The 13762-nt window shown below is 42.6% G+C and overlaps 1 protein-coding gene across 1 annotated transcript in view; it reads left to right on the top strand.

The window, feature by feature from the left end:
- The window catches only part of LOC144824736 (uncharacterized), a 283602-nt gene extending 270177 nt beyond the window's left edge, over window positions 1-13425 (top strand). The window contains exon 8 of the mRNA XM_078683749.1: window positions 13269-13425. Within this exon, the coding sequence (XP_078539875.1) occupies window positions 13269-13425 (157 nt within the window). The remainder of the gene's footprint in view (window positions 1-13268) is intronic.
- Window positions 13426-13762: the final 337 nt, after the last annotated feature.

The following is a 13762-nucleotide window of genomic DNA, read 5'->3' as shown; positions in this document are numbered from 1 at the left end:
GGCTGAAAGCCAGAAACCGGTCCTAGGTTGATTGATTCCGGTCCACGGAGGACATGGCTTGGCAGTTCGGGCTGGACTGTTCCCATGAGGCACAGGGTCAAAGCTGATTTGCATATGGCCATGTCTGAACTGGGTTGGTGTGGTGAGCATAAAAACGATGGAATTAGGCCCAGATCTCTGTACTGGGGTGAATGTATGACATTGTTCTGCATTCTGTCCATGTTTATGTTTATGTTTATGTTTTGGCAATTTTTAGAGCGCACAACTACCCAGGGGTGTCTCGGCGCTTAACTGAACAGATGATGGCTATGGCAGAATTTAATATGGGAACAGCCAAGTTTTTAATCTCTTCCATCAACTGTAGTTTTTGCAGGGGCAGTATCAAGCATAGATAATGATGAGCACACAGACACAGATGGATAGTGGAAGTGGGTACAGGCACGTGCGCTCGACACCTTTTTATTACCGGGTCACATATCCAGTGATGACTGTGGTGGATGCGAGTGGAATGAGTGTAAACCAGCCATCAGGGAATGGTTGCTGCTATCATCAACTACAACAGTAATCATTTGATCACACACAGACATCCAATAATAAAAGAATCAATAATTTGTGCTGCAGTAAGGTAGGGACAGTAGATGTGAAATAATTCAGAAAAATATTCTATCGTATGTGGTATACTGAGACACAATCAATAGATCTGAAATAATACACAAAAAGATTGTATCATAAAGGGTCCATCAGTTCTAGTACACTCAGATAGCCACATAAAAAGCATTCAGCATGTGCACAACCAGCGATGATGCGTGCTGGAGGCGGGCCGTACTAGGAGTAATATCTTTTGCTATCAACACAGCATTATCTGCAATAGCGACTCAATCTGAATTGTGAACATTGGTGTCTGCAGTGTAGACTAGAGAGAGCGGTCAGCAAGGGCCCACAGCTACGTAACGTGGACTTGAGCTGCCCAGTTTGTCATACGCGAAGCAACAAAAAGCGTGTGCGGAACCTGCGATAATACGCATGCGTGGTGCGGACACAGCGCACTGCAGCAATGTCTTTTCCTGCAAGGCTACCTCATCTACAATACCGACTCGATCTGAATTGTGAACACTGCTATCTGCAGAGTTAATTGAAGGCAGTACTCACACAGACTCACTTCCTCTTCACAAAATACAAGATAAATTGCAGAAAACTCTCCAATAAATAAATCAAAACAATTTGAATTGCAATTTCTGCTGTCCACAATGTAGACTATTCAGTGTTCCTTTGCAGATAAATATGGTCATTGTAATAAACCTATAAGTCATCTAAAAAAGTATACTTAAAGGATATTGTGTATATTTCAAAAGACGTAGTTACTTGACTACAGGATTCTGTAATTAAACAATCACCACTAGATCTGAATTGCGAACACTTCTGTCTGCGGTGTAGGCCAGAGAGAGTGGTCACCAAGGGCCCACAGCTACGTAACTTGGACTTAAGCTGCCCAGTTGGTCATAAACAAAGCAAATAAAAAGCATGTGCGGAGGTTGTACTGATACGTATGCATGCTGCAGACAGTGCGCACTGGTGCAATGTCTTTTCCTACAGGACTGCGTCATCTACAATAGCGACTCGATCTGAATTGTGAACACTGCTGTCTGCAGTGTTAATTGAAGGCAGTACTCACACAAACAACAATTCATACTTTTTCTCACTTCCTCTTCACAAAATACAACAACATAAATTACAGAAAAGTCTGCAATAAATAAATCAAAACAATTCGAATTGCAATTTCTGCTGTCCTCAGTGTAGACTATTCAGGGTTCCTTTGGACTTGCAAGATGAATTTGGTCATTGTAGTAAACCTATAAGTCATCTAAAAAAATGTCTTCAAGCAAGTATACTAAAAGGATATTGTGTTGACTACTGGATTCTGTAATTAAACAATCACCACTCGATCTGAATTGGAGCCCTGCTGACCGGAGTGTAGGCCAGAAGCAGTATTCATTAACGTCTCACAGCCACATACAGTTGAATTCAAAAGCATGGAGTTGGTTGCACCAGATCGGAGGGGGTACACAGAAATCATCACAGACTTTAACTTCTGACATCCTCAATCATAGAATCAAGACCCCGTTTCACTGTTCCGACCTGCTGTACCGCGGTGTATCCGCCGACTGGTGTCAATCAAGCACAATAATCATGTGCAACAGTTAGCAAAGCAAGCACAGAGTCTGATGCACCTCAACGGAGGGAGTTCTATGAAAACCAAGCAGCATGTAATATCGGACATCGTCCATTGTGGAATCAAGACACCGTTCCACTGTAGGGACCTAGAGTTGGTTGCACCTGATCGGAGGTGATACACAGAAATCATCACAGACTTTAACTTCTGACATCCTCAATCATAGAATCAAGACCCTGTTTCACTGTTCAGACCTGCTGTACCGCGGGGTACTCCACCGACTGGTGTCAACCAAGCACAATAATCATGTGCAACAGTTAGCTACGCAAGCACAAAGTCTTATGCACATCAACGGAGGGAGTTCTATGAAAACCAAGTAACAGGTAATATTGGACATCGTCGATTGTGGGATCAAGACACCGTTCCACTGTTGGGACCTAGAGTTTGTTGCACCTGGTCGAAGGGAGTACCTTCATCTCCACTCTCGGATGCAGTTCTAACATCGTCCATTGTGGGATAAAGACACCGTTCCACTGTTGGGATCTAGAGTTGGTTGCACCTGGTCGGAGGGGGCTACACAGAAATCATCACAGATTTTAACTTCTGACATCCTCAATCATAGAATCAAGACCCCATTTCACTGTTCGGACCTGCTATACCACGGTGTAGTCCAGCGAGTACTGTAGACCAAGCCCAATAATCCTGTACAGCAGTTAGCTATGGAAGCACAGAGTCTGATGCACCTCAACGGAGGGAGTTCTGTGAAAAGCAAGCAGCAGGTAATATCGGACATCGTCCATTGTGGGATCAAGACACCGTTCCACTGTTGGGACCTAGAGTTGGTTGCACCTGGTCGAAGGGGGTACCTTCATCTCCACTCTCAGATGCAGTTCTAACATCATTCATTGTGGGATCAAGACACCGTTCCACTGTTGGGACCTAGAGTTGCTTGCACTTGGTCAAAGGGAGTACCTTCATCTCCACTCTCAGATGCAGTTCTAACATCGTCCATTGTGGGATCAAGACACCGTTCTACTGTTGGTACCTGTTTGACTACTGTGTGTAGTATAGAGACCACTCCACGCTGCTAGGCCTCATGCTGGGCGCTGTGTGCCTGTGTCGCAATAGCCAGCGTTGATCTCAGGAGCCTTCTGAGCTCGCAGACCTCGGCCCAGGAGCTTCGGCCGGCACAAGGTGGGCCCTCTTTCACATATGGTGGTGTCGAAAGGTGAGCTGTGTGGCATATATGCGTCGCAGGGGCCAAGAAGGTTTCTCAGTACCAGCACGCTGAGAGCATCATTCCCGCAGCCACCTTCGCTCACGTGGGCAACCTCGTGGCGGTGTAAGCTGCGCATACCTGGCAGACACGTTCGCCATTCCGTAAGAGAACCACACCCTGAGAAACGTGCCTTTTATTCATAGCCCTACGCTAGCCTTGCGTACGCCGAGTCAGCCCACTACGCTAAAGATTTGGGGGGGGGGAGGGGGCACGTACGCACTACGTTTTCGTAATCTTCCCTACTGACTGTACTATCATGGTAGCGCCCACTATCCACTTCATTCATTACCTCATCAGTGTATGTTGACAAGTACATGTCTATGATCTGCATACTCAAGTCTCACCGGCACATCCCCTCAACACTTTGCATTGTATACTTTTATAATCGAGAATCACTTGCCACCTTCGCACATACTTTGCACCCATATCTCCCCGCATTCTGCATTGTGTAACAGAGGTGCCATGTCATGTTTGGTTTGTGTACATGGCTAGCCACGGTTCCCACAGTACATAGTGTGTTTTGTCTGCTAGGTGTACATGCTGTTTGTCATGTTGTATGTGATTATACAAGGTAGCATGTTTATACACGAGCAGTGGTTTCTCCCATTTACATATCGCCGTCTTAAAGAGCATACAGAAGTTTTTTCTCACAGGTGAAAACAGCGACAACAATGGCAGTCATTCAATACTATCCAAGAATGTCCAACTGCACGATGCTTCTAAGCTTAAAGCCACCAATCTTGCGTGTTTTCTCAAAAGCACGCCAACTCCCACAATTAGACCAACATTCACACAGCTTTATAACGGCAGTTATCTGATTCCCAATAACATTCACTCCTACGGAATGTGAGCTGGCATACCGTATGTCCTTACTGTTTCAAACCAAGTAACTTCCTGTGGCAATGTCTATTCCCACCCACACAAAGTAACTCCCAAACTTTAACTTGGCCTTCAATCCCTACTTTGAAAACAGATTTCATTAAACTAACCAAACTGAAAGCGCTTTTGTTCAGAACAGAAGTGTCCCTCACGTCTGCAAAAGAAATGTATCGATTGCAGATAGCACAAACTTCAAGTAAAATACAGTCCCTTTTAAATACGAACCTCCCATTACAGTTTGTGAATTATTACACAATTTTCAACACATCTCACACTCAAGGTCTGGCACACTTTTTTAACATGATCTCCTTCTCACAGCCGTTCAAACTGTTTTTGGTATAATACCAGACTTCATTAATTCGATCATCTCTGGAATAACAGGAACAGTGCCCATAATTCTTGCTCTGTTTGCGGCCATCCTACTACTATTTTTGCTTTTAAAAAATGGCAGCGTATACTATGATAACAGCCATGTCCGGCAAAATACGCCTCTACGCAAAGCTACATCAATACCGTGAAAAAATGGAACTACTTTTTGGCTGCCTGCCTCTATCTATTATTGGAGCCAGCTACAACACAACATTTATTTACACATATGCAATCTGCGTGCAACCGTATTTTTATTGCAAAACTTGCCAATTCGACTGGCGAATGGATCTATGCCTTGCCAACATCTCAACAATCGCTCCCGATATCCAGCAGGTAATGGAGTATCTTTGACACCATGAACTTGATTGTTCCGGCACTGGAGAAATGGCGGATGCAACTCAAAAAGATATCGTGGTGGAATGGGATTTCTGCACAGCTGCGAAAGATCTCCTGTAATGTGCGACCTTTGACAACATCGCAGATTGCCTGCCAATTCAAATTGCCGCTCCAACATTCGAGGAACATTACTGTGCCTTTGAGGATATGAATTGGATTGCTTCGCTTTTCTCACACGATGGCAACAATGAACTTTTGGAACATTATGCATCTCAAGCCGCTGAAGAAATTCCGGACTGGAATCTCCAAGACTTGTAAGAAACTCACGTTATTCTTGAATCGATTTTTGCCTTCTTTTTTTACTTTTTTCCTTGAATTTTTTTTAATACACTTCAATTTTACTACTTTCATATAATAACTTTCTAAGTATGCTCAGGCATTTCATCTCTGTTTTCATTATTGCCCTTTACGTCTCCACTCTAACCAAGGTTTGGTGATGCAAATACGCTATTTCCTTGCTAAATTAGCCTAAACCCGACATCCATTTTGAAACCATGTCTATTCTTTGGGCAAACGTCTCTGTGCCTGCCTCTTATTCACAAAGCCCTTTCACACAAATTTACTCTTCCTCAACCTGTGCTCACAGGCTGGCGATCAAGACCAAAAAACATGACATTGTTTAGGAACTGGTTGCCACAGTGTGGTAATCGTATCCTACCTTTATTTTCATTATACAATTTAGTCATTCATGTCTAATAGCTATTGTTCATGTCACATGGAATTGTAACATGTAATGTTGAATTCACTGTGGCAGGAGCTTCGGTTTGAATACAGCAGAAGTAGTTGGAGTTTGCCTGAGCTCAATGCCTTAGCTCTCTGCACAAGAATGTTTTTTTTAAACCGCTGAAGACAATAATTTATGGTTTGACCAGAAGGGTACCGAATGTGCTTCTCAGAAGCACAATGTTTGTATTCCTCCTTAAAGTTCCAATGTGGGTAGAACTATTACCAATTCTGACACGCACCAGATTGAATCTACTGTACAAGAGATTGCTGACTGTTCTACTGTTGATAATGTTGTGTTACAAAAAAGCAGTACGAGGGTACCTAAAAAGTTTGATGATTACATTTTGCAATTTCTTTTTTTTCTTCTTTGTTTTCTTAAAGGATACATGTGGTAATCGTATCCTACCTTTATTTTCCTTATAGAATTTAGAGTCATTCAAGTCTAATAGGTATTGTTTATGTCACTTGGAACTGTAACATGTAATGTAGAATACACTGATACAGGAGCTTACGTTTGAATCCATATTTAACAACAAGGGGTGGTGATGGACAAAGTTTTTGAATTTAGGAAAATACTCAGACATGAGTCCCTTGCTCATTGCACCATCAGGATTCAAGCAAGCCGGGCCGAAGACGGCTGTAATGCCAGAAACCGGTCCCCGGAAGCTTGTTTCCTTTCCAGTGAAGAATTGGCTTGGTAGTTTGGTCTGCCCTGTTCCCATGATGCACTGGGCCAGGGACAGACTAATTTGCATATAGCCAGGTTCTGAACTGGGATGGTGCAGTGAGCTAAAAAAACGGTGATGGATCAAGCCCTGATCTGTTGACTGGGTAGGAGTGTTCTGATTAACTCAGATACTCTGTCCATCACCACCCCCTTTTTGTAATTACGTTTGAATCCAGCAGAACAGGTTAGAGTTTGCCTCAGCTGGATACCTTAGCTCTTGCACCAGTGGGTCCATTTATGTCACTTAAATAAAGTCACTATTTATATAACTTTCAAACTCCATCGCTTTATTACACACAGCCACTTTCTTAGGCACACCAGATTTCACCATTTGTCTTCTGTGGTATTGCAACATTCTGCATTATATTCTTCTCAATTATTTCTTTATGCCTGCATGCTAAAACACTGCATTTGAGTCTTCAGACCGGTAGTTCACATCCCACTCCCTGTATAGTATAAACGCATACTAACACTACTTACACAGGTATGCTACAGCGGCCTATACTACAGCGCCCACAGCACATCATTTACAGCAATCAGCTTATGGCTTAGGCTCACGGTTTCATCCCCGAGTCTTCAGACCGGTACCAGTGAGTAGTTTGCCTCCCACTCCCACTATACTGTAAACGCATACTAACACAACCTACACACCTATGCTACAGCGCCCAGTATGCTACAGCGCCCAAAGCACATCAGTTTACAGCACTCAGCTCATGGTTTAGGCGCATGCTTTCAACCCCGAGTGTACCGGCCCTTCACCTCAACACCATCTCACATTGAGCAAAACAGCACTTTTACACCGGCAGGCGTAAATACTTCGCTTTGGCCAGTACGCTACAGCGCCCAGAGCACATCAGTTTACAGCACTCATCTCACGGTTTGAATACAAGCTTTCTACTCTGACTATACCGACACCTCACCTCAGCACCATCTCACTATGGGCAAAACAGCACTTTCACACCGGTACGGGTAAATATTTCACTTCACACTCCCTGTATAGCACACCCTAAACACCCCACAGACGTTACAGTGCTCCTACTCTCCGCTTTCCTACTTTTTTTGCCCTTTTTTCCCCTTACTAGCTTCAACGGAAACACAAAATGGCGGTCAACACTTCCTAGTTGCAACCAAGCGCAGCCAATAAGCAGCAAGCTCATGCTCGTAAAGGCCTCAGCCAATCATATAACAGAATTCCCAAATATCGATACCTGTATATTTTGATATTTCTCCAGAACACCAAATAAACAAAAGCGTGCTTTCTAGACCAAGACCCTTCTCCCTGCCAAATTTGGGGTAATTCCGTTCACCCTTTCAACCTGTAGCCTTGTCTAAAGTTTCCTATGGAAATTAACATGGAGGAAACATGTTTTGGGAATGCCCTTTTATCTCTTTCCCCCCTTGACGAATCACGCCCAAACTTTCAATATAGCAGCTGATATGAACAAAGAATTAGTTTGGAAAATTTCATGAAGATTCATCAAACGACGCCAAAGTTATAAGCACAACAAATAAAATTCTTCCTGTGGAAACTTGGTTCTAACTATAACTACCTACTGGCGACCGCCAGTAGGTAATATATATATGACATAATGGTTACAATACTAGTGCTAATGGCTTCCACACTGCAGTGATGTCTATCTGAAATTCACAGTACACATCCAGTGCATAGGATCTTTCTATGTTTGTCTAGACGTAGGAATTTGTGCGGGAGAGGTATGCTACCATACAAATATGATGCTAGTCAGCACACACTGGCCTCTGTGTGTCTTGCAAAGTATCCTTTAACTGTGCCAGCATAAGGGATGGCTGTGGCAGCAAGTCAATCTTAGTAGATAAGGCTCTGCACTGTGTTTTCCCCTTGCGCAGTACAGAACAGCAAACATGGTTGCTGCTGTGCATTGTGTCAAAGATTTGTGAATCTGCCTCTGAGTATTGAGCAGCATTGAATAAACTGTGTCAAATGTCATTACTAAAATGAATCCACTTCGGCCACACAGTATAAATCTGAATGGGAAATAGATTCAGGATCTCTGGCAAAACTGTGTTGAGAAAACACTGTCAATTGATTAATCTAAAATGCAAAATCTCAAAACAATGCAGAGGATGGAGTATATTCCAAATGGGTTGAATGTCAGAATATCAACAATATGAATATTTTCTTGCAAAAAGATTGACACCAGAATATCGAATACCAGTATAGCTTGGAGGTAGCTAGGGTTAAGTAATATTAACTTCACATCTATGTACTTTGAAGAAAGATATATTCACTGAAAGAAAAGGTTAGTTGGGTTAATGTCTTACTTTATATATTTTTGTAAACTTAGAAATTTACTGAGAAAACAAAAGTTAACGGGACGTTATAGCTAGGTAAAAATGTTAGATAAACATGCCATTTTAATGGAACAAAACCAGTGAAATTCACCAGTTATAGTTAACTGAAGTAACTATAACTCATGCCCTAAAGTAATTATAGTTTGTGCCCCCGCCATGCATTGTGTTGTCATCAGTTATTTCATTTCAAATATTGCAGTGATATTATCAATTATGTCACAGAAGTGTGATGAGTGATGTTGTATGAGAGGTAATTAGCAGTGCATGGCGCCCATGACTAATCGAGTATTGGCCGCTGGAGTTTGAATATTTGAAGCAATCAGTAACAGAGAAACCAAAAATTAAAGTGTGACATTGTTTTATTGAGAAATTGGCGTGCCCACTACTGAACTAATTTGGTCAGAAATGTTCTCAAGAGGAGTGCTGAACCAAATCTTTTTTAATGGTGGAAAGTAGAATAGCACACTCCTTAACTTTGCAGGGTTGTAGGATAAGGCAAATGTTTTTCATTCTGGAGGAAATAAAATGGGGCTTCTTTACAAGCCCCTTGCACCGCCACTGAGTCTCTTTTAATATCTGAAAAAGTGACGTACTGGCTGTACAAGGTGCTTGTAAATAAGCCCCAATATGCCATTATGAGTGGCCTTTTAAATTACCGTATGTACGGTAACTCCTATTATAATAATAAAAAAGAACTTTATTGCGTGATTAAAAGGAAAATCATTGCAAATACAGAATCTTGACATTTGTAAAAATACATTTAAAATACGTTTAAAATGGGGAGACTGATTTGAGTTGAATCCAATGTGGATAGGGACAGCCAATGGAGCTTGCCAGAACTTTAAGCCAACGAAGGATCACTGTCTTTTGGCCCCTCACAGAGTTTTTTTTCTGCGTGGTCCATGAACCTTACCAAGGCACAGTTTAATTTGGTGTTCCTGGGATCAAAGCATGCCAGAACTGCTGCTCTGCACGATCTGATCATATTTGTGTTCCAAAGGTGCTTCAGAAGGGACCGTCTTTCATTCAACAGTTTTGGACAAAGACATAAAATGTGCGTAATGTCTTCTTTGTAATTCCCGCAGAGTCGACAAAGTTCTCGTCCATGTTCTCTTTTCCATTTTGGGAAATGAGCCAACAAATTAATAACTCCCAGTCTCATATTTAGGAATTTTGATTTTGTTCGTGCAGTAAAAGATACGGTTAAATACTGCTGTGGAATCAACAGAGTGTTCTGATTAACTCAGATACTCTGTCCATCACCACCCCCTTTTTGAAATTATTTTGGCCACCATAAGTGTGGAAGGGTATGCTCAGACATGAGTCCCTTGCTCACTGCACCATCAGGATTCAAGCAAGCCGGGCCGAAGACGGCTGTAATGCCAGAAACCGGTCCCCGGAAGCTTGTTTCCTTTCCAGTGAAGAATTGGCTTGGTAGTTTGGTCTGCCCTGTTCCCATGATGCACTGGGCCAGGGACAGACTAATTTGCATATAGCCAGGTTCTGAACTGGGATGGTGCAGTGAGCTAAAAAACGGTGATGGATCAAGCCCTGATCTCTTGACTGGGTAGGAGTGTTCTGATTAACTCAGATACTCTGTCCATCACCACCCCCTTTTTGAAATTATTTTGGCCACCATAAGTGTGGAAGGGTATGCTCAGACATGAGTCCCTTGCTCACTGCACCATCAGGATTCAAGCAAGCCGGGCCGAAGACGGCTGTAATGCCAGAAACCGGTCCCCGGAAGCTTGTTTCCTTTCCAGTGAAGAATTGGCTTGGTAGTTTGGTCTGCCCTGTTCCCATGATGCACTGGGCCAGGGACAGACTAATTTGCATATAGCCAGGTTCTGAACTGGGATGGTGCAGTGAGCTAAAAAACGGTGATGGATCAAGCCCTGATCTCTTGACTGGGTAGGAGTGTTCTGATTAACTCAGATACTCTGTCCATCACCACCCCCTTTTTGAAATTATTGTGGAATCAACAGGGCATAGGATTGCAGAGTCAACCTCCCATGACTTCTTTTTGCCAGCCGTGCCTTGTCTTCCACTATTGACAACTTTTTCGTGCTTAGTTTCGCTAGCCGTTTAAATTCATTTGGCTTAAGTGCATGCACCAAAGATCATTTAGGCACAAGGTTGTTAGGCCTTTTTCCAATAATCGTATCCTGCTCGCCATGAGTTCGTATCGAGACTGGCCCAAAGATGGTGTGCTAGACTGCCTTCCTTAGATGATCTCAGTTTGTGACAGCACAAAAGAAAAGTCATGGCTCTAGAGAATGGTTGATGGCAGATTCCAAGTTCCAACCTGATTTGTGCCGGTGATGTTTGGGTTGGTAATTTGAACACTGTTCTATAGATCTTTGTAATTATTTTGTCCAATTGACCACTGTCCAGTCCTTTTAGGACCTCGCTACCGTAGGTTAGTGTGGGAATGATTTTTGCCTGAGCGGCCTGTAAGGTAGGTGCAAAAGTTGGGCCTTGTAGTTTCTTGTGGATGGATCCAATTGCGAAGGCAAGTGCTGCACCCTTCCTTTTTTGTTCTTCTAACTGAGATTTATATCTGTTGTTGTTGTTAAAGATGACTCCAAGGTACTTATGGCACTTAGATTCAGCAATGCTTTCCTTATTCAGGGTCCAAGACAGTTTCTTAGCTTTCCCTGGTCGAACCGCCAGGATTTTAGTCTTCTTACTGTTGATCTGTAGGTCGTTCTTATTAGAGTAATCGGAGTTAGCGTCCAGGAGCCTTTGCATGCCGATCTTTGTTTTACTAAGAAGAACCACATCGTCGGCGTATAGTATGTTTGACAGCAAGAGACCGGTTACATTGGGAGCATGTGAATTGACCTTGTTGAGAGCTTCAGGAAGGTCGGATAGAAATAAGTTAAAAAGTGTTGGGGCCAGGACACAGCCCTGTTTTAGACCTTTTGTCTTTGGAATTGGGTGTGACAATCGTGAGCCATCCCTGATCTTGATCCTGACCCATGTGTCCTGATGTAGAAGTTGTATGGCTCTTAGGAGGTCAGTTGGAATGTTGAGACTAGACAGCTTCTGCCAGAGCTTGGCTCTATTCACGTTGTCGAAGGCCGCTTGGAAGTCAATGAATCCCATGTAGAGTGGGCAGGATTTGAAATCCACCTGATCAATCAGGCAGGAAAGGGTCATGAGGTTGACCGAGGTTCCGGTGTTGCTTGTAAAGCCAGTTTGATTTGGAGGAATGATGGAGTTTTCCTCCGCCCATGCCCTAAGTGAGTTGAGCAAAACTCCTGCAAAGTACTTTGCTTCATTGTCGATTAGGGCAATGAGACGGTAGTTCCCCAAGGGATTTTTTGTCCCAGCCTTTAAAGATTGGAGCGAGGATTGATCCCCGCCAGGAGGGCGGTATGATGTTTTTCTGCAGAACGGAGTTGAATAAAATGCATAGTTTCCCAGCCCAGAAGGGTACATCCTCCTTAAACAAAGCTTGAGGGACTCCACCTGGACCTGGAGCCCCGTCCCTCCGACCCTTTTTAATCAATTTTCCAATTTCTTGCTCCTGGACTGTTGCAAGATCTTTGCTGCTCCCAGTCGAAGAGCAATAATTTGGTGATTCTATTTTTTGATCATTGTTGGAGGATTCCTTCATTGGGGGATTTATGATGTTCAAGTCAAGTGCCCAACCGACCACTTTCTGTATGGCATAGTCTTCAAGGGGGAAATTCTGATGTAAGATTTTTGTTTTACGATCGTTAAAGTGAAGATTAAGGAAATCAACCCACTCCGACTCCAATAGCCAAGAAGAAGCTACTTTAGGTACTTGCCCTGATATGCTGTTGTAACTCATATTACTGCACATACCAGAATTCGAGGATTTGTTGCAATCACTTCACCCCCGCAATTTTCGCCCAGTCATTTCTGCAGGTCAAACCTCCTATTACTTACAGGGGTGAAAATGTCAGATAAATGCCAGGACACGCCCATTTTTGTAGAGCAAAATTTAGAATAGTCAATACTTATTGCCCCGGACAAATTTCGAACCCGTCGAGTGTCAGATTTTGTGGGGTGCCATAATTATAACATGGGATGGGCAATAATGATGTCCAATATCTTTGGATCCTGCACATATTTATACATTGATTTTAACCATGATGCTGCTTATTAACATTTAGGGAGCTACATTTCAGTATTCAATTGTGATCTGAAGTCTTTATGACACACAGAAAACTGTAATTTCAGGTGCACTGAACTAATTATTCATTCTCATTTCTCTGTAATAGAATATTTTATATCTATTCAGTTATCAATTTTATAAAAACCCTTACGAAAGGAACTATGTTTGTAGATCACTAACAATAAAAACCTTTGCAAAGGCCAGTCCTTGCCTAAAAATGACGTGCTTTATTTGTATACTTTAGGATAATATACAGAACAATTGCTCCAGGTTCCGGCAATGGAAACGCATGGCAGCAAAATGAACTCTCTGCAGTTGAGCAACACTCTTCGGTGTCTACAAAAAGAGGAAAGAAAGTTGTGGAGTACTTCTGGTTTCCTGCGAATGATGGAGAAAATTAAAACAAGAAGAGTGAAAAGCTACACGGAAGTACTGTGTTGTAAAAATATATATCTGTATACCTATAATAGGCTTCCCAATCGACTTTATTTTTCATACATGCACAGATAATCCACAGTGTATACATAATTCACTCATTTACAAAGCAGTTATGTTCGGACAGTAACAAATGTTACTTCCATAAGGCCCGTGGTTCTTATTGTCCCATTCTGCTGTACTTGGAAAAAGCCCATCTGCACGATGAACAGGACACGAACATGTGCCACAGCACAAAAATGATGCCAGTGTCTACCTGCAAATTGAAAAACTTTAGTTACCACCAAGACAATATTTTATCGG

The sequence above is a fragment of the Lissotriton helveticus genome, chromosome 3_1, assembly GCF_964261635.1.
Source record: "Lissotriton helveticus chromosome 3_1, aLisHel1.1, whole genome shotgun sequence".
Lineage (NCBI taxonomy): Eukaryota > Metazoa > Chordata > Amphibia > Caudata > Salamandridae > Lissotriton > Lissotriton helveticus.
The sequence above is the reverse complement of the archived record's forward strand: the minus strand, read 5'-3'. Positions and strand labels throughout refer to the sequence as shown.